General features: G+C 40.2%; 1 protein-coding gene across 1 annotated transcript in view; it reads left to right on the top strand.

Annotated features, from left to right (window-relative positions):
- The window catches only part of DNAH3 (dynein axonemal heavy chain 3), a 205,269-nt gene that overhangs the window by 37,870 nt on the left and 145,914 nt on the right, over positions 1–21,485 (top strand). Inside the window, exons 14-17 of the mRNA XM_045383002.2 lie at positions 2,162–2,346; positions 4,234–4,357; positions 10,695–10,848; positions 12,005–12,149. Coding sequence (XP_045238937.2) covers positions 2,162–2,346; positions 4,234–4,357; positions 10,695–10,848; positions 12,005–12,149 — 608 coding nt within the window. The remainder of the gene's footprint in view (positions 1–2,161; positions 2,347–4,233; positions 4,358–10,694; positions 10,849–12,004; positions 12,150–21,485) is intronic.

Below are 21,485 nucleotides of genomic sequence, written 5' to 3'. Positions count from 1 at the left end.
GGCACGAATAAGTACTCTGCAAAGAATAGATCTGTTCAAGAACTCACGACAACCCTAAGACGTTGTTCATTATACGACACTGAGACTCTGACAGGTTAGGCAGTGGCATATCTGGGAATTAACTGAGTTCATTTTGACCTCGAAGTCCATGTGCAAGCAGCTTTCTCACTCATTGATGAAGAGGTCTGATTCCTGGTTTTGGAGCCAGAATAGCTAGTTTTGAATCCAAGACCTTCTATTTATGAGCTGTGCAACCCCAGCCTCGCCTCTTGGATCTTCAGTATCTTTTCTTCTTTCTTTCTTCTCTTTTTTTTTTGAGACTGAGTCTCACTCTGTTGTTCAGGCTGGAGTGCAGTGGCGTTATGTTGGCTTACTGCAACCTCCGCCTCCCAGGTTCAAGCGATCATCAGCCTCAGCCTCCTGAGTAGCTGGGACTACAGGCGCATACCACCACACCTGGCTAATTTTTTGTATTTTTAGTAGAGACGGGGTTTCATCATGTTGGCCAGCCTAGTCTCAAACTCCTGACCTCAGGTGATCTGCCCACCTTGGCCTCCCAAAGTGCTAAGATTACAGGTGTGAGCCACCGCGCCCAGCCTGGATCTTCAGTTGCTTTGCTTATAGGATATGGGTTTGGGATTGGGATGAGGATAGCAAAAGGTTTTCAACCTTCACACTACTTGGATACTCTTTTAAAAGTTGAGACAGGGTCTTACTCTGTTGCCCAGACTGGAGTGCAGTGGCATGATCAAAGCTTACTGCAGCCTCGACCTGGCCTCAAGCCATCCTCCTGCCTCAGCCCCCGAAGTAGCTGGGACTACAGACGCACACCACTACACCTGGCTAATTTTTGCATTTTTTTGTAGTGATGGAGTTTTGCCATGTTGCCCAGGCTGGTCTCAAACTCCTGGGCTCAAGCGATCCTCCAACTTCAGCTTCCCAAACTGCTGGGATTACAGGCATGAGCCACTATACCCGGCCTACTTGGAGACTTTCTTGGGAAAGTTTGAGCCATGGATTTTTTTCCCTTAAGCAATCATCCATTTGTTCCTGTCAAATCAAAGCAACATGGTGCCTTAGTCGATCAGTGTATTCATCCGTATCTAAATAAATTTATAATGTCCTTAGGTCTTTTTAATATAAGTGAAAATAGGAGCCTCATTCTGAACCCAGGGATATCTAAGAATGCAGACACCCCAGGTTAGCAGCTGAACTCCAAGTTGGTTGCTGACTTCTCAAGTTTCTGTCTGTCTTAAAAATAACATCAACAGGGCTGGCACCGGTGGCTCACACCTGTAATCCCAGCACTTTGGGAGACTGAGGCAGGTGGATCATGAGGTCAGGAGTTCAAGACCAGCCTGGTCAAGATGGTGAAAACCCGTCTTTACTAAAAATACAAAAATTAGCCAGGTGTGGTTGTGGTGTTGGGGGGATACCTATAATCCCAGCTACTAGGGAGGCTGAGGCAGAGAATTCCTTGAACCCGGGAGGCAGAGGTTGCGGTAAGCTGAGATCATGCCATTGCACTCCAGCCTGGGTGACAGAGCAAGACTCTGTCTCAAAAAAAAAAAAAAAGTTAAAAATTAATTTAGTGCTCTATTTCAACACAAAATGTGAGGGATTGCTGTTGGTGGTGGTGGTGGTGTTTTGGTCTAAATCTAGGTTCTGTGTATGAAAGGTAGTATGGTGTATTTGTTAAGAGTATGAGCTTTGGAGTCAATTAACCCAGGTTCAGATCTTGGCTCTCACATCTGCGTACCATGTTGCTTTCAATAATGTTACTCAGAGTCACTTTCTTCCATTCCGAAGTGTAGATAATAGTAGTATCTACCTCTTAGAATTGTTGTGTGGATTAAATGAGTTAATATATGGAAATGATTAGAATGGGGCATGGCACTTCATAATGGCTTAATACAGAACAGATATTATTATCATTACGATTGTTGTTATTCCTGGAGTTTAGTGTGCATGTGAATATTATCTATCAAGGATTTGCAGGCAGGGAAAAAGATTAAAAAAAAAATTGTTCTTTTTTCCAAGTAGGAATTATATCTTTTGAGCATGGAGTCTTACAAGAAAGTCATTTTAGATGGTGATGATGGTGATGATGGTGATGATGATGATGATGACAATGATGACAATGGCTATTTCTTTTCTGTAGCATTTGTAATCAGTACAGCCACATTGCAGACAAAGTCAGTGAGGTTCCTGCCAACACTAAGGAGCTGGTATTCCTCATTGAATTCCTAAAGAAATCCAGTGATGTCACTGTGTTCAAACTCAGGAGGCAACTTAGAGATGCAAGTGAACGGCTGGAGTTCCTGATGGACTATGCAGACCTGCCACGTAAGTCCAATGCCATGTGTGTATATTGAAATGCATACCTATATGTATATTTTATATTTGTGTACATAACATTTCAAGTAGTCCATATGTATTTATACATTTGGGGGTAAAGTGTTGAGCAAAAGGATAGTTATATGAATTCTACCACTAAGTATCAGGAGAGCTGCCTTTCAAGTGTCCCCATATGTTAGAGGCACTAATTTTATACTCACATCCACAGTAATTTGAATCACACAAAAGGAATCTGGTTAGACACAAAGGAGACATAGATAGATACTTGACCTCCAGTTCTTTTTTTTTTTTTTTTTTCAGTCTCGCTCTGTTGCCAGATTGGAGTTCAGTGGCGTGATCTCGGCTCACTGCAACTTCTGCCTCATGGGTTCAAGCAATTCTCCTGCCTCAGCCTCCAGAGTAGCTGGGACTACAGGTGCATGCCACCATGCCCAGCTAAGTTTTGTATTTTTAGTAGAGATGGGGTTTCACTATGTTGGCCAGGATGGTCTCGATCTCTTGACCTCGTGATCCGCCCACCTCAGCCTCCCAAAGTTCTGGGATTACAGGCATGAGCCACAGTGCGTGGCTGACCTGCAGTTCTTAGATCCCTGTCTTGGCATCTGTGTCTGGTATTCCTGGAAAAGTCACTTCCAAATGCAGAATCATTTTTTTTAAATGAGTAGATTTGACTCATCTGTAATCTATTTTTTTTTTTTTTTTTTTGAGACAGGGTCTTGCTCTGTCACCTAGGCTGTAGTGCAGTGCCACCACCTCGGCTCACTGCAACCTCTCTGCCTCTTGGGTTCCATCAATTCTCATGCCTCAGCCTCCCGAGTAGTTGGGATTACAGGCATGTGCCACCATGCCCAACTAATTTTTTTATTTTTAGTAGAGACAGGGTTTTTCCATGTTGGCCAGGCTGGTCTTGAACTCCAGGTCTCAAGTGATCTGCCTGCCTGGACTTCCCAACGTGCTGGGATTATAGGCATGAGCCACAGCCCCTGGCCACCCATCTGTAATCTTCATCAATCCCACTTTTGAAGAGGCTGAGGCACTTTCCTTCATGCTCCCGCATACTATAAAAGGAAATAAATAGTCAGGGCTCCTTGAAAGCTTGTTGGGCCAAGTTAGAGTTTTGAAATGAGAAGCAGATTCTGAAAGAAAAGTTGACAAGCTCTCAACAAGTCATTTTCTATCTGAAAATACCTGTGAATTACTTGGTGTTCACAATGTATGGATGTCAGGGGGAGATTGACGGGAGGGAGAGGTGTGGACTGGGAGTGAAAAGTGGTTCCCTAACCATCCACTTGCATGTTCATGAACTGTGCCCTTGACCCCTGGATACACTGTGGTCTCTCACTGTGGACTCTGCCTCCCGCAATTCACAAAGGAAACCCAGCGTGGACATTTTAATTGACCAGAGTCATAAAATGGGTGGGGCATTTGACTTTGATACCATGGCTGCCATTTAACCAAAAGGGAAACCGACATGCAGATGAAGTGAAATAGTTTGAATTGTGGAACCAGAGCATCATCCTGGATTTCTGACTTGACTCAGACCTAGCCTAGGAAGGCAATCAAGCAGAGAGGTTAGAACGTAGGCTTTGGAATTAGTTAGACCTGGATTTGAATTCCTCTCTGCTGCCTTCTAGCAGTGTAACCTTGACCAGTACGCTCAATGGCTGTGTTTGCCATCTGTGCAAACGAGGATGATAATATCATCTACCTTCTAGCTTGGCCAAATGTCGACAAATGTCGCTGTCACTCATCCATGTATTCATTGCCACCCCCACACCACTCCTGATGACCTCTTGTTCTGCCTAATTAATTCACCACATGCTGACCCGACCTATGCTAAACAGTGTCCTCGAGCAGACAGTATGTGTTTTGCAGATGAGGACATCAAATTGAACAGCACTCTGTTCCTCTGGCCAGACCAGATTGAAGATATCTTTGAAAACAGCCGGAACTTGCTCCTTCACAAGAGGGATCAGGCAGAAATGGATCTGATTAAAAGGTACCGGGAGAGTCTGGGATTGTTTTGGAAATGAGGCCTGACTTCTTCACCCATGCCGCAGGTTCCTGGTTCTGTCTAAACCATCCCCCACCCCACTCCACAGCAATGTGTGGGCGAAGTCTGAAAACAATTGGTGGAGAAGGAATTTCCTTTGGTTTCCCACTGAGGGATGTTTTCTATAAGACTGCTTCACTGTAGTAACCTCTCCTAATGTCTTCCCTTCCTGCCTCGAATAATTGCATTCTGGCGGTGTAGAGAGAAAAAGGCGAAACTAGCGGCATGTTATAATGGCCTCCCCAATAATAACAGTGAAGTTGTCAGCCTTGCATTGGAGACCACAGATCTGTAGGATATCAAGACAGAGATAATAAAGGCTTGGCAGGGGGGCTGAGAAATTGCCTATTTTGCAGCTGGACTTGTTCAGAGCTAATGTGGCTGTAATCACTTACTCATTCATTATTTGTCAATTCAGTTGGTATTTATTGCGGATTTTCATGACGTGCTATGCTGTATTCTAGACATATATGTGTGTTTGGCTGCTAAATAAAGATTTTAATCCAGTGACATAGAAAATATAGACATACTGACAAATCCAATAATGTCAAGGGAAGCAGGCCAAGTGCCATGCACGTGGTTTTACAAACACACACACACACATACACACACACCCATTCCAGGTTCACATTTGGATTATGACCTGCAGATTCATATCAATTACCCTGTCCCCTTCACATAAGAAACTCCCACTCCCAACTTGAGCTACCATAATTCCTGCAAATACTTTCAAGATAAAAGCAGGGATTTCTACACCGAATGGGAGAGTTTGGGCTGAAGGGTCAACCTGTGTAGTTGCTACCTGGAAAATATGGCCTAAGTGTGCTCCCCAGGGAGTGCAAAAAATGTGTGTGTGTGCGCATGTATATGTGTGTTTGTGAGTGTATGTGTGTATTTTCCTCCCTCCACCTGAATGGCTACTGGCCCTGGAGCCTAGAATTTAGCCTGATGGAAGAAATTGATTTCTTTTTAAATTAATAGACTATGCTTTAGAGCAGTTTTATATTCACAGCAAAATTCAGCAGAAAGTACAAAGAATTCCCATATATGTCCCAGCTCCCCCACCCTGCCCCCCAGACCCCCAAACACACCCTCTACACCCTCTTCTGTGGAACCGATTTTTTTTTTCTATAGATTTTTGAGGAACAAGTGGTATTTGGTTACATGAGTAAGTTCTTTAATGGTGATTTCTGAAATTTTGGTGCACCCATCACCCAGTCAGTATACACTGAACCCAATTTGTAGTCTTTTATCCCTCACCCCCTTCCCACCCTTTCCCCGGAGTCCCCAAAGTCCATTGTATCATTCTTATGCCTTTGTATCCTCATAGTTTAGCTCTCACTTATGAGTCAGAACATACGATGTTTGGTTTTCCATTCCTGAGTTACTTCACTTAGAATAATAGTTTCTTGGCCGGGCACAGTAGCTCATGCCTGTAATCCCAGCACTTTGGGAGGCCAAGGTGGGCGGATCATGAGGTCAAGAGATCGAGACCATCCTGGCCAACATGGTGAAACCCCATGTCTACTAAAAGTACAAAAATTAGCTGGGTGTGGTGATGCGTGCCTGTAGTCCCAGCTACTCGAGAGGCTGAGGCAGGAGAATCGCTTGAACCCGGGAGGCAGAGGTTGCAGTGAGCCAAGATGGCGCCACCGCACTCCAGCCTGGCAATAGAGCGAGACTCCATCTCAAAAAATAAAATAAAATAAAATAAAATAAAATAAAATAAAATAAAGTCTCCAGTCCCATCCAGATTGCTGCAAATGCCGTTAATTCATTCTTTTTATGGCTGAGTTATATCTACCAGTTTTTTTTATGTCCAACCAGAAAGTAAAATCATGTTTCCCCAGCAATTTCTTTATTTGCTTTTTAATATATTTTAACTTTTATTTTAGGTTCAGGAGTACATGTGCAGGTTTGTTATATAGGTAAACTTACGACTTGGGTGGCAAAATCATTTTTTTGTTGGATAAGTGAACAGAAGCAAATTCCTTCATCTTTTTGAGCCTCTGTGCCCCTCATTGAGAGAACAGTATAGAATCAGATCCTATTTTATGGTGCTGAAGGATGAAATGAGATGATCTGAGATTGTGCTTAGGTGGTAACCAGTATGTGGTAGGAATCCCAAAGCTGTCCGCTTCCTTCTCCCTTTGAACAGTGACCTCTGTGGGGGAGAAAAATGCTTCTCAACTTCCAACCCATCAACTTCGAATGTGTGATTTTAGAATATTACCGCAAGACCAATTAGAGACGGTAAATGCTGTTGAAGTTAGGAGGAGTGAGGGGTGGCTCTGTGAGGAATGGGAACGATTGTCATTTATGACGAGAGAAGGAGAGTGTCCTTTTATCCTTCTGAGGGGCGACTCTCAGCTTGATCTATCTCATCCACCGGTTCCCCAGCTCTTAACAGCAGAGGCCAGCAGAGGGCAGCTCTAGAAGAGGCTCAGCAGGGCAGCCCTGGGCTTAGCCCTCTCTTCGGTGAACCTTTAAATCCTTATGTTCATCATTTTGCATTAATCCTGAGAATAGCCTGTGAGATGGATTAAACTGTATTCATGCATCCATCCATCTCGTGAGAAAACAATCTTGCTTCCTCTGCAAGAAACCTGGCTTTATTTTCCCAGCCCACATTAATGATTTTGGGGTTCCATGCTGATTATTCTCCATTCGCTGTCCCGACCCCACCCTCTGGCTCTGCACCTGGAAGGTGATGCCCAATCTGCAGCGTTGGATTCTCTTGTCTGTTGGATCCAGGCTAGGCCCTGTCAATGGAGCCCTGCAGGAGGTTGGAGAGTAGCTATCGGGCTTTTCCTCCTCTCCCTCCCTGCCTGGCTCAGAGGCAGTACCTGCATCCCTCTGATGTCAATGCCTCCTCCTCCATGGTTCCAGTTTTCCATTGTCCCCAGCCTGGGGGTCCTAATGGCTTCCCTCTGATGCTAGTCTCTGGGTGCCTCACTGTCTGCTATTTGTTCCTTTAATCCTATCCATATCTCACCCCTGCAAGTAACCCTTAAAGTGTCTTTCTTTGAACATGGGAATGAATTCTATTTCCTGCTAGAATCCTCCCCGTATGCTCTAAATGGTCCCACAAATGCAACTCTTATTTAATCTAACTTCCTGAGTGCCTACTATTTGCTAATGATTGTATTATTCTATGGACTATAATATATTGGAATTTATTTATATGAAATATGTATGGAATTTACATATCTACACACACATACGCACAGCTAGTCACTGACTTACGATGGTTCAACTTACGATTCTTTGACTTTCTGATGGTGTGAAAGTGATGTTTTGAGTATCCATACAACCATTCTGTTTTTCACTTTCAGTACAGTATATAGTAAGTTACATGGGATAGTCAACATTTTATTATAAAACAGGCTTTGTCTTAGATGATAACTGTGGACTAATGTGAGTGTTCTGAGCACATTTAAGGTAGGCTAGGCTAAGCTATGATGTTCAGTAGGTTAGGTGTATTACATGAATTTTTAATTTCCAGTATTTTCAAATTACAATAGGTTTATAGGGATGTAACCCCATTGTAAGTAAAGGAGCATTTGTTTGTATGTGTGTGTGTTCCAGGGACATGAAAGTCCTTTGGAAACTATAAGGTACTTAGCAATTATAAGAAATTAGAAACAATAGGCTGGGCGCAGTAGCTCACGCCTGTAATCCCAGCACTTTGGGAGGCCGAGGCGGGCGGATCACAAGGTCAGGAGATCAAGACCATCCTGGCTAACTCGGTGAAACCCCGTCTCTACTAAAAATACAAAAAATTAGCCGGGTGCGGTGGCGGGCACCTGTAGTCCGAGCTACTCGGGCGGCTGAGGCAGGAGAATGATGTGAACCCGGGAGGCAGAGTTTGCAGTGAGCCGAGATTGCACCACTGCACTCCAGCCTGGGCGATAGAGTGAGACTCCGTCTCAAAAAAAAAAAAAAAAAAAAAAAAAAAGAAATTAGAAACAATAATAATAGTAATAATTTAAGGTAATCACTGAGCTTACATGCTGTTGCCCTCTGAAAGGAATTCAAAACTGCTTTCATCAGAGATTTCTAGGTGAGTATAGTATTTGGAGCTTCAAAAAGAATTTAATGATGTGAAAAGGCACTTAGCAGCACCTAATTGCGTGGACAACAGAAGAATAATAAGCCTTGCCCCTCTCCCCCGTCATTTCATCCACCTCAGTGGTAGGTTCCATGGTTCTGGAAGTTATATGAAATTTACACGATGGATGACTCAGGGATGTGAGCTGCTGCTCTCTGCCATAAAAGAGCAAAGGAAACGCTTTGGCACCCTGGAGGAAGAAGAGAAGATGTCTTACTTAGGGAGAGCACCCGACATTGTGTTTCACCAAAGCTTAAGGATTCGGATAGAACATGGTTCTTGCTTATAGTGGATGTTCACCATTTTAATGAGTGAATGAATGAAACGTTTTTACACTAAGGATATTCCTGAAAATGAACACAGACCTGAATCTAAAATTACATTTTATTACAGAACAAAAATTAAAAGCTGAGAAAAGGAATGGAGGCCGGAATATGTGGCTCATGCCTGTAATCCCAGCACTTTGGGAGGCCAAGGTGGGCGAATCACCTGAGGTCAGGAGTTTGAGACTAGCCTGGCCAATATGGTGAAATCCTGTCTCTATGAAAAATACAAAAATTAGCTGGGTGTGGTGGTGGGCACCTATAATCTCAGCTTCTTGGGAGGCTGAAGCTGGAGAATCACTTGAACCCGGGAGGCGGAGGTTGCAATGAGCCAAGATTGTGCCACTGCACTTCAGAAAGAAAGAGAGAGAGAAGGAGAGAGAGAGACTCAAACCACTTGAAAATTCTCTAAATTGTGTTTAAGAAAAAAGCAACATTAAAACTGCCATAACAGAATTGAGCATTCTTAGGATAACCAAATTTATGAAATGTCACTATAGCTGATCTCAATGACATGTTCCCTTATTTGTTCAAAGAGTATTGATTATTTGCTGTGTATCAGATGGTCTTAACTGCTGAAGACACAACAAGGAATTAAGGAGACAAGACAGATTTTTATTTCCTTAAACAGGGCTGGGTAAAAATAAATAAATAAGTAAAAATCAACTGTATTTATAGTTTCCATTTTAGTGAATGTGAGCAAACACTTATGTATTGACTAATGTATACAAGGCTCAATTCTGAGCTTTTCTTGTTGTTGTTATTTTCGTTGACTTTAACTGTTAAGCTAGTACTTTTTCTATCCTTGTTTTATCTACCCAAGGCACAGACAGTTTAAGCGACTTTCCCAAGACTACATAGCTACTAAGTGGCAAGGTGGGAATTTGAAGCTAGCTTGTTTGTCTCAAGACCCTGTCCACTTCACACTATATTATTCTACCTCATTAGAAAAAGGGAGCGGTTCTCATTGAGACCTGCTTTGTTGATAATATGGATGAAGTTGATAAATCTCTGGAAAGGTCTCTCCTGATCATTCTAGCTACAGTAGCCCTCCACTTCCGTCCGCTAGTCACTCTGCCCTGTTTGATTTTCTTCAGAGCTTTTATTACTAACAGAAATATTTTATTGTTTGTCCTGTCTGTGGATTTATTCATCCATTCATCCATCCATCCATCCATCCATCCATCCATCCATCATCCATCCATCATCTATCTATCTATCCATCCATCCATCCATCCATCCATTCATTAATCTATCCATCCATCTATCCATCCATCCATCCATCATCCATCCATCCATCCATCCATTCATCCATCATCCATCCATCCGTCCATCCATCCATCCATCCATCCATCCATCCATCCATCCATCCATCCATCCATCCATGTCTATTGTCTAGGTCTCCTTCAGTTAAAATACAAGCTCCATGAAGGTAGAGAACTTAATAGCATACTTCACAAATATATTCCTGATGCCTAGGGCGGTTATAAAATATATTAGGCACTCAGTAATAAATGTCTAATGGCCGAATGAATAAATAGTATGTATATGTGTACGTATATCGTATACATATTTACCTGTACAGGAAAATACCTGGAAATGTTTAACCACCAACAGGCTCACAACAGCTCCATTTCTGGGAGGTGGTCTTATAGGTAGTTTAACTTATTTTTTCATCTTCATTTATCTTGAGAGAGAGAAAGAAAGATGGAGTGGGGAGGATTGGGGTAGGAAATCTGCAGGTACCTGATCAAATCTCTGCAGGCTTAAATATGGGCAAGCAGTGCTGATGTTTTGAAAGTGCACAGAATGCAAAGTTCAAATGTGACCAGGCTGTCTTTACTTTCAGATGCTCAGAATTTGAGTCGAGACTTGAGGGCTACCACAGAGAACTGGAAGGTTTTAGGAAGCGTGAAGTGATGACTACGGAAGAAATGAAGCACAATGTTGAAAAGCTGAATGAGCTTTCAAAGAACCTAAATCAGGCGTTGGCAGAGTTTGAGGTTTGGGATCTTGAGATGGGGACTTATGACGCTGTACTGGTCTATCGGTTTTGATACTTGGTTGTGAATTTCCTAAGAGCATCTACTAGGTGGATAGTATTGATTAACTCATTGGCCAGTTCTTTCGTTGGTATTTTCTTTTTTCCTTTTCTTTTTTTCTTTTTTTTTTTTTTTGGTTTGTTCGTTTTGTTTTTTTTTTGTTTTTTTGTTTGAGACAAGATCTTGCTCTGTTGCCCAGGCTGGAGTGCAGTAGAGTGATCTCATATCATTGCAACCTCCACCTCCTGGGTTCAAGTGATTCTCCTGCCTTAGCCTTCCAAGTAGCTGGGATTACAGGCATGCGCCACTATGCCCAGCTCATTTTTTGTATTTTTAGTACCATACAAAGAGATAGAGTTTCGCCATGTTGGCCAAGCTGGCCTTGAACTCCTGACCCCAAGTGATCCACCTGCCTCAATCTCCCAAAGTGCTGGGATTACAGGCATGAGCCACCACACCTGGCTCACTGGTACTTGCAACTAACTTTTCCCACATCCCTTTATGACGCCAGACCTTTCCCTTTGTTAATTTCTGAGCACCCAAAGAAGAAAGTATAGTAAGGTAATTGTTCACGTATATTGAGCATTATGTGCTCAGCAATGGTCAAGAGCTTCATATGCGATATTTCACTTAATGCCTCTAATGCATCTTTGGATTAGGTACTGTTATTATTCTCACTTACCCTGAAGTAAGAGAACTAAGTCTTGGAGAAGCTAAGTAACTGTCCCCAAAGATTAGCTGGTAAGTTCTTTAACCATTAAAATTCTTACCTCCAAGGCAAGTCAGTACAAGGAGGTAACATCATATATGTAGCTAAAGTACATATGAAAATTATGAAAGAGGAGATATGGCTGTCGTAGAGTGGAAACAGAGATGACAGGGCAAGTAGCTGATTATTCTACAGTTTTAGCCAGACAGACCTCAGCTGTCAAGGTCCTTGGAGGTGGCAGAGGGACATTCTTGCTTTAGTTCATACCTTAGTTTCCTCTCTTACTCTCCAGATGAATAAGCATTTCCCTCCACTTGGTTTTCAAGGCACTGAGGAGTTTGCCGTGGTGCCTTCTAGGGTTTAGGAGAACAACCCATCCAATAAACAGCATCTCCTTTTGCCTTGCAGTTGATCAATAAGGAGGAAGAGCTATTGGAAAAGGAGAAGAGTACCTACCCTCTTCTGCAGGCCATGCTGACGAACAAAGTGCCTTATGAACAACTGTGGTCGACAGCCTATGAGTTCAGCACCAAGTCGGAGGAATGGATGAATGGTATGTGGTGATCTCACTCTGCTGGGACAGATGGGGATGGGGTGGAGGATCCACCCAGCCGCTTCTGAAATATGGTTTGCACTTAAGAATCTGGCTGGACTTTTAATCAGATTCTGACACTCCAGATTAAGGCAGCCACAGTCAAAAGTATCTGATGTGATAATAAAAATGGAAGGTGGAGAAAGAGCCAGATCTATTTCCAGGGTAAAACACAATAGGCAGCCACCCAGAGTCACGATTTAGAGTTGCAGATGGTGGGAGAACAGATGGCAGTTTCACGATGGTGCTGCTTCAGGAAAGGCCAGCATGCCATAGACATCTGTAAACTACCCTTTTACTCTACGATCTGGGGTCCAGAAAGGTATTGAGGAGTTGGAATCAACAGGACTTAATGATTGATCCGATATGGGTTAAGGGGCAGGGAGGAAGAGAGTTACTATCCTCTCAAAGGTAAGAATTTTATTGCCTCAAAGGTAAGAATTTTAATGCTTAAAGAACTTACTAGCTGACCTTTGGGAAAAGTTACTTAGCTTCTCCAAGACTTGGTTCTCTTACTTCAGGGATGAGTGAGGATAATAACAGCAAAGAACCAACTTCCAGATGACTGACTCAGGCAATTTGGTAGGTATTACCATCACTGAACAAGAGAAGTGACAGATTTGTTGGGGAAAAAACAAAACAAAACAAAACAAACAAACAAAAAAACAACCCATCAACTTGAATACATTGAGTTTGAGGCATCTGGAAACAATCAAATGGGAATATTAACTAGCAATTGAGTATATCAGGGTGGATTTTAGGAGAGAGATTTGGAAGGTGGGATTTATGTTGGGGAATTATTGATATGTAGATTACAATCAAAGCCATGAATGATATCACCTATGGCGGGTGTTTAAGAACAGAGGACAAAATCAGAGATCCTTGTCTGGGTGTAGTGACTCACACCTGTAGTCCCAGCACTTTGGGAGGCTGATGCAGGAGGATTGCATGAGCCCAGGAGTTCGAGACCAGCCTCAGTAACATAGTGAGAACCCTGTCTCTACAAAAAATAAAAAATTAGCCAAGTGTGGTGGTGCATGTGTAGTCTCAACTACTCAAGAAGCTGAGATGGGAGGAACGCTTGAGCCCAGGAGATCAAGGCTGCAGTAAGCTATGATCTGCTTACTACACCCCAGCTTGGGTGTCAGAGCAAAACCTTGTCTCAAAAAAATAAAAAATCAGAGACCCTTAGGTTGAGCCTTTAGCAAATTTCTAGTACTTCAGTATTTGTAAACACAAAAAGGCCGGTCATGGTGGCTCATGCCTGTAATGCCAGCACTTTGGGAGGCCAAGGTGGAAGGATTACTTGAGCTCAGGAGTTTAAGACCAGCCTGGGCAACATAGCAAGACCTTATTTCTACTAAAAACAAAATGAAAAAGTTAGCTGGGCATGGTGGTGTACACCTGTAGTCCCAGCTACTCAGGAGGCTGAGGCAGGAGGATCGCTTGAACCTCGGAGGTTGAGGCTGCAGTCAGTTGTGATGGCACTACTGCACTCCAACCTGGGAGACATAGCGAGACCCTGTCTCAAAAAAAAAAAAAAAAAAATTTGTAAATTACCAAGTGTTTTTATTAGAAATAGGTACTGTATTTTAAAAATATTTTACATTTTATTTTTAAATTTATATCCATTAAAATGGACATTTTTGGCATACATTTCTATGAATTTTAACAGATGTTTACATTCACATAAACACTACTATAATCAGAAAACAAAGCAATTTCATCAACTCAATAAATTTCTTTGGACTGTCTCCTTGTAGTCAAATCCTCCCCAGAGTTGTAACCCCTGGCAACTATTGATCTCTTCATTGTTCCTATAGTTTTGTCCTTTTGAGGCTCCTCCTATAAATGGAATGATACAGTATGCAATCTTTCAAGACTGCTTCCCTCACTCAGCATACTGCCTTTAAGATTCATCCAAGTTGTTGGATGTAGCAGTAGGTCATTTCCTTTTATTGCGAGTAGTATCCCATTCTATGGATACACCAGCTTAACCATTTACCCACTGTTTTCACTCTCAGACTATTATAAATAGAGATGCTGTAGATATTTATGTCAACGTTTTTGTGTCAATATAAGCTTTTATTTCTCTAGGGTAAATGCCCAGGAGTGGATTGCTGAATTATATTTAAAGTCTATGTATAACTTTATAAGAAAATGCCCAACTTTTGTTTTCCACAGTGGCTGTGCCATTGTGCATCCCTCACCAACGTGTGATAATTCCAGTTGTTCCACCTCTTTACCAGTGTATTAGTCCATTTTCATACTGCTATGAAGAAATACCTGAGACTGGGTAATTTATAAAGAAAAAGAGGTTTAATGAACTCACAGTTCCACATGGATGGATGGGGAGGCCTCACAATCATGGTGGAAGGTGAAGGAGTAGCAAAGGCACATCTTACATGGCAGCAGGCAAGAGAGCATGTGCAGGGGAACTGCATTTTATAAAACCATCAGTTCTCGTGAGACTTATTCACTATCATGAGAACAGCATGGGAAAACGCGACCCCATGATTCAGTTACCTCCCACCAGATCCCTCCTATGACATGTGGGGATTATGGGAACTATAATTCAAGATGATATTTGAATGGGGACACAGCCAAACCATTATCAACCAGCCACTGGGTATTGTCCGTATTTTTTTTTTTTTTTTTGAGATGGGGGTCTCACTTTGTCACCCAGGCTGGAGTACGGTGGTGTGATCTCGGCTCACTGCAGCCTCTGCCTCCTGGGTTCAAGCAATTCTCCCACCTCAGCCTCCCATTTAGCTGGGATTACAGGAGCATGCCACCACACCTGGCTAATTTTTGCATTTTTAGTAGAGCTGGGGTTTCACCATGTTGGCCAGGCTGGTCTCAAACTCCTGACCTCAGGTGATCCACCTGCCTCAGCCTCCCAAAGTGCTGGGATTACAGGTGTGAACCACTGTGCTTGGCCTGTTTTTTTTATTTTAGCCATTCTCATAAGTAGTTGTGGTGTCTCATTATGATTTTAATTTGCATTTCCCCAATGCCTAATGATCTTGAACGTTTCTTTATGTGCATACCTGTCATTTGTATATCCTCTTTGGTGAAGTGTCTGTTCAAGTCTTTTACCCATTTGTTTAATTGGTTGTTTGATTTCTTACTGTTGAGTTTTGTGGGGTCTTTACATATTTTGGATACAAGACCTTTGTGTGATATGTGATTTACAAATATTTTCTCCAAGTCCGTGGCTTGTTTTTTAATTCTGTTTATAGTGTCTTTCACAGAGAAAAAGGTTTTAATTTTGATGACGTCCAACATATCAATCTTTCTTTTATGGATTGTGCTCTTGGTATCATCTCTAAGGACTCTTAGCCTAACCCTGGTCATGAAGATATTCTCCTGTATTTTATTCTAGAATTATTATGGTTTTAGGTTTTACATTTAGACGTATGGTCCATTTTGAGTTAATTTTTTTAAATATGAGGCTTAGTTCAAGTTCATTGTCTTATATATAAATGTCCAATGGTTCCAGTAGTTGGAAAAAATTAATTTGTTTTGTCCACTGAATTGTATCTTTGTCAAAAATCAATTGTCCATATCTTTGTGGGTTGATTTCTTGACTCTACTCTGTTCTATCAATCTATATGTCAAGCCTTTGACTGATACCACATCAACTTGACAACTGTATTTTTATAGAAAGTCTTAAAATCACATAGTGTGATTCTTCTAACTTAATTCTTCTTTTTCAAATTTTATTTTCACTGTTTTCATCCCTTTATTTTTCCACATAAATTTGAGAATCAGTTTGTTTGTGCATACCAAAAAATCCTGCTGGGATTTTGTTGGAAATGTTTTAAATCTATAGATCAATTCGGAAAGAATTCACATTTTATTACATTGAGTCTTCTAATCAATGGACACTTTGTATCTCTTCAATCAGGTCTCCTTTTACTTCTTTTTATCAGTGTTTTGCAGGTTTCAGCATACAGATCCTGTGCGTGTTTTGTTAAATTTATACATAAGTATTTCCTTTTTTGGAATAATACTTGTAAATGATGTATGTTTTTGAATTTCACTTTTTGAGGTAAATACTATGAAGCACAATTGCTGGATTATATGGTAAGAACATGCGTAGTTTTGTAAGAAACTGCCAAACTGTCTTTCAAAGTTGCTGTACCATTTTGCATTTCCACCAGTATAAATGAGAATTCCTGTTGCTCCACATCCATGCCAGCATTTAGTGTTGTCTGTGTTTTGAGTGTTGACCATTTTAATAGGTGTGTAGTGGTATCTCATTGTTGGCTGTTGTTGTTGTTATTGTTTTTAAATTGAGATGAGGGTCTCACTGTGTTGCCCCAGCTGGCCTCAGATTACTGGGCTCAAGCAGTCCTCCCACCCTGGCCTCCCAAAGTGTTGGGATTACAGGTATGAGCCACCACACCCAACCACTCATTGTGTTTTAATTTCTAGTTCCTTAATGGCAATGATATTGAACATCTTTTCATATACTTATTTGCCTCCTGTATATCTTCTTAGGTTAGGCATTTGTTCAGAGCTTTTGCCTATTTTTAAGTCTCAGGTTTTTGTTTTCTTATTGTTGAATTTTTAAAAATTCCTTGCATATTTAAATAATAGTCCTTTAACAGATTTTATTTTTGGCAAATATTTTCTTCCAGACTGTGGCTTTTTTAATTCTCTTGACAGTGTCTTTTACGGGGGAGAATCTTTTCATTCCTAGTTTATCATTTTTTTTCCATGTGTTGTGCCTTTTGTGTTGTAACTAAAAAATAATTCTCAAATCCAAGGTCATCCAGATTTTCTCCTATGTTATCTTCTAGGAATTTTATAGTTTTCCATTTTAGATTTAAGTCTGTGATCCATTTTGAGTTAATTTTTATGAAGGGTATAAGATCTGTGTCTAGATTCTTTATTGTGTGTGTGTATATGGATGTCCAATTTTTTCATCATTATTTGTTGAAAAGGCTATCTTTTCTCTATTATATTGCCTTTGCTCTTTTATCAAAGACCAGTTGACTATATTTGTGTGGTTCTGTTTCTGGGTGGGTTATGTATTCTGTTCCATTGATCTATGTGACTTTCTTTTGCCAATACCACACTTTCTTGATTACTATAGTTTTATAGTAACTCTTGAGGCTGGGTAGTATCAATCCTCTGACTTTATTCTTCTCCTTCAATATTGTGTAGGCTATTCTGGATCTTTTACTTCTCTGTATAAATTTTAGAATCGGTTTGTCAATATCCACAAAATAACTTGCTGGGATTTTTACTGGGATTGTGTTGAATCTATAGATCAAGTTGGGAAGAACTGGCATCTTAACAATACTGAGTCTTCCTATCCACGATTATGGAATATCTCTCTATTATTTACATCTTCTTTGATTTATTTCATCAGAGTTTTTTGTGGTTTTCCTCATATAGATCTTGCAAATATTTTGGTAGATTTGTGCCCAAGTACAAATTTACTTTTTAGGGTGCCAATGTAAATAGTATTATGCTTTTAATTTCTTTTTTTTTTCTCTTTTGAGACAGAATCTCATTCTGTTGCCCAGACTGAAGTGTAATCACGTGATCTCGGCTCACTGCAACCTCTGCCTACTGGGTTCAAGTGATTCTTCTGCCTTAGCCTCCTGAGTAGCTGGGATTACAGGCACATGCCACCACACCTGGCTAATTTTTGTAATTTTGGTAGAGACAGAGTTTCATCATGTTAGGTCAGGCTGGTCTCCAACTCCTGACCTCATGATCCACCCGCCTCGGCCTCCCAAAGTGCTGGGATTACAGGCATGAGCCACCACGCCTGGCCTATGCTTTTACTTTCAAATTCCACTGTTCATTGATGCTATCTTGGAAATGTTAATGTTAATATTGTATCCTGTGCTTTTTTTTGTTAATATTGTATTAATATTAATGTTAATATTTTAATGTTTTTTAAATTTTTTTATTTTTTATTATTATTTTTTTTAATGTTAATATTGTATCGTGTGCTCCTGCTGTAATCACTTATTAGTTCCAGGAGTTTGTTTTGTTGATTCTGGTGGATTTTCTTTCTCTTTCTTTTTTTTCTAATTTTTATTTATTTATTTTTAGTTGACAAGTAGTTACGTATATTTATGGAGTTCAATGTGATATTCTGATCTATGTATACATCATAGAAAGATTAAATCAAGCTAATTAACATATCCATGACCTCACCAATTTATCATTTTTTTTTCTGGTGATAATATTTAAAATCTATTCTTTTAGAACTTTGAAATATACAAGACATTATTATTATTATTATTATTATTATTATTACTGTTATTTGAGATGGGGTCTTGCTCTGCCACCCAGGCTGGAGCACAGTGATGTAACTTTGGCTCACTGCAATCTCCGCCTCCTAGGCTCAAGTGATCCTCCCACTTCAACCTCCTGAGTAGCTGGGACTACAGATGCTCACCACCACACCCAGCTAATTTTTTGTATTTTTGGTAGAGACAGGATTTTGCCATGTTGCCCAGGCCAGTCTTGAACTCCTGAGCTCAAGCAATCCACCTGCCTCTGCCTCCCAAAGTGCTAGGATTACAGGTGTGAGCCACCTCACCCAACTGAAATATACAATAATTATTAACAGCAGTCACCATGCACTACAATAGATCACTAAAATTTGTTTCTCCAGTGTAACTGAAACTTTGTACCCTTGATCAACATCTTTCCTTTCCTTCCCCATCTCTCCCCCTCGTCGAAGCCTCTGGTAACTGCCTTTCTACGCTCTTTTTCTATGAAATTGACATTTTTGAATTCCACAAATAGTGAGATCACACAGTATTTGGCTTTCTGTGCCTGGCTTATTTCGCTTAACATAATGTCCTCCAGTTCCATCCATGTTGTTGCAAATTACAGAAAATTTTGAGACTGTTAATACTGTATATTACATTGTTTGATTTTCAAATATTAAACCAGCCTTACATTCCAATGATACACCCTACTTGGACATGGTGTATTATTCTTTTCATGTGTTGCTGGATTCAGTTTCCATGCCTAATATTTTGTTGAGAATTTTAGTGTCTATGAGATATACTGGTCTGTAGGGTTTTGGTTTTTGTTTTGTTTTGTTTGTAATATATCTGTGTGGTTTTTATATCAGGGTATTGCTGACCTGTTAAAATAAGTTAGGAAATGTATTCTCCTCTTCTATTTTTTAGATGAGATTATACAGCTTTTCTTGTTTGTGTGTTTTTTTTTCTTTTAATGTTTGGCAGAATTTTCCAGTGAAACCATCTGATTCTGAAGTTTTTATATTTTGGAAATTTTTAATCTATAAATTCAATTTTTTCAATAGTTATAAAACTATTCAGGTATTCTAGTTTATCTTGAGTAAGTTTTTGGAAGTTTGTAGTTCTTGAGGAATGGCTTCATTTAAAAAAAAAGTGGTCTAATTTATATACATTGAGTTGTTTATAGCATTCCCTTATTACCCTTTTAATGTCTGAGGGGTCAGTAGTGATATCCCATCTTTTATTTTTGATATTGGTAATTTCCATCTTCTTTCTTTTTTCTTTACCAGTCTTGCTAGAAGTTCGTCTTTTTTTAGGCCTTTTTTAGACTGTTAATACTGTATATTACATTGTTTGATTTTCAGATATTAAACCAGCCTTATACTCCAATGATAAACCATTTTATCATTTTATTTTTCCAAGGAAACAGCTTTTAGTTTCAATAATCTTTTTTATTATTTTTGTTTTCAATGGATTTCTGTTCTTATTTTTATCATTTCCTTCCTTCTGCTACCTTTGGTTTCTCTTGCTCTTCTTTTTCTAGTTACTTAAGGTAGAAACTTGGATGATTTATTTTAGAACGTTCTCCTTTTTTTAATGCTACAAATTTCTCCTTTATAGTTGTACCTTACAAATTTTGTTCAATTTAAAGTACTTTCTAATTTTCTTTGAGACTCCTCTAGGACCCATGGATTATTTATAAGTGTGTTTAATGTTCTAGTCACTGGAAATTTTCTTGTTATGTTTTTATTATTATTTCTAATTTAATACCATTATGGTCATAAAAGGCACTTTGCATGATTTTGCTTCTTTTCAATTTATTGAGGTTTGTTTTATGACTCAGAATAAGATTCACCTTGGTAAGTGTTCTATTTGCAGTAAAAAAGAATGTGTACTCTGCTGTTATTGAATGGAATATTTTATCAAGGGATCAAGTTGCCTTTGTTAAAAGTCAGCTTTGGCAGGGCTGTTACTTTGCTAGACATATCCCTCTCCATGGATAAGCAGCAAGTTCTGCAATGGGATTCCTAGTGAGTGTCGCTTCCACTTTACCCCTGCAGTGGCTTTCAAAGTATGGTTCCAGGACAAAGCAGCATTCTCATTAACTGAGAATGTGTTAAAAATGCAAAATCTTGAGGCCTCGCTCCAGACCTGACTCAGAAACTCTGGGAATGGGGCCCAGAAATCTGTGTTTTAACAAGCCCTCCTGGCAGTTCTGATGCCTGCTAAACTTGGAAAACTACTATGAATATCCTACAGAAATCTCTCCCTGTAGCTCACATTTGGATGGCACCTTCTTTAGTTTCCAGTAGAGACACATGTTTTTCCTTTATTATCTGCCTTTGATCATTTAGTGGGAGTTAGAATAGGCAGACGTGGTTAGTTGCGTGGCCTCACATTGCTTCTTTGCCTAAAAGTTATCTGTTTACATTCATGGGGCTGAAGATCATTCATGAACCTTGAAGAATGACTTCAGCAATGTTTCTTAGAACTCTGGAATGTCCGGACTGGATAGGACCCTAGAAGTTATTAATATTTTCTGCAACCTCCATATTTGAATCTTGACTGAGTTGACTGTATCCACAGGGCTACAAAAATTTCCACCTGCTGTCTCATCCTTTAAGATCAGAGTTAGAATTTCAGAATATAGCCTTGCCATAAGCTATGAGGTGAGAAGCTACCAAGGCATGTGGATAAAGGGATCCATAACTGCTCTTCAAATAGCAGTGTCTAAAATCCCTGGATTGTTTTATATTCTTCTCTCTTGTTGTAGATATAGATTTGTCAGTTCAGGCTGTCTCTAGATAATCATAACCAGAGGGAAATTTCTTCTAACAGAAATTCTACTACTCCTTTTTGCCTGAGTGATTGCAAATAACCCAGGCAAGTCACTCTGTTTGTGCTTCACTCTTACAGCTATAGAGTGGGAACAATGAAGTGTTAGCCTTACCTAATTTATTCATCCTACTGGGAAAGTCACTGTGATAATTCAGCCAAACCCTCCCAAGTAGAGGCTACTCACTTGTCGCGTAGGTGCCTTTCTATTCTAGCC

Source organism: Macaca fascicularis, chromosome 20, assembly GCF_037993035.2.
Source record: "Macaca fascicularis isolate 582-1 chromosome 20, T2T-MFA8v1.1".
In the NCBI taxonomy this organism is placed as follows: domain Eukaryota; kingdom Metazoa; phylum Chordata; class Mammalia; order Primates; family Cercopithecidae; genus Macaca; species Macaca fascicularis.
Note: the sequence above shows the minus strand (reverse complement) of the source record. Positions and strands in the feature narration are given on the sequence as shown.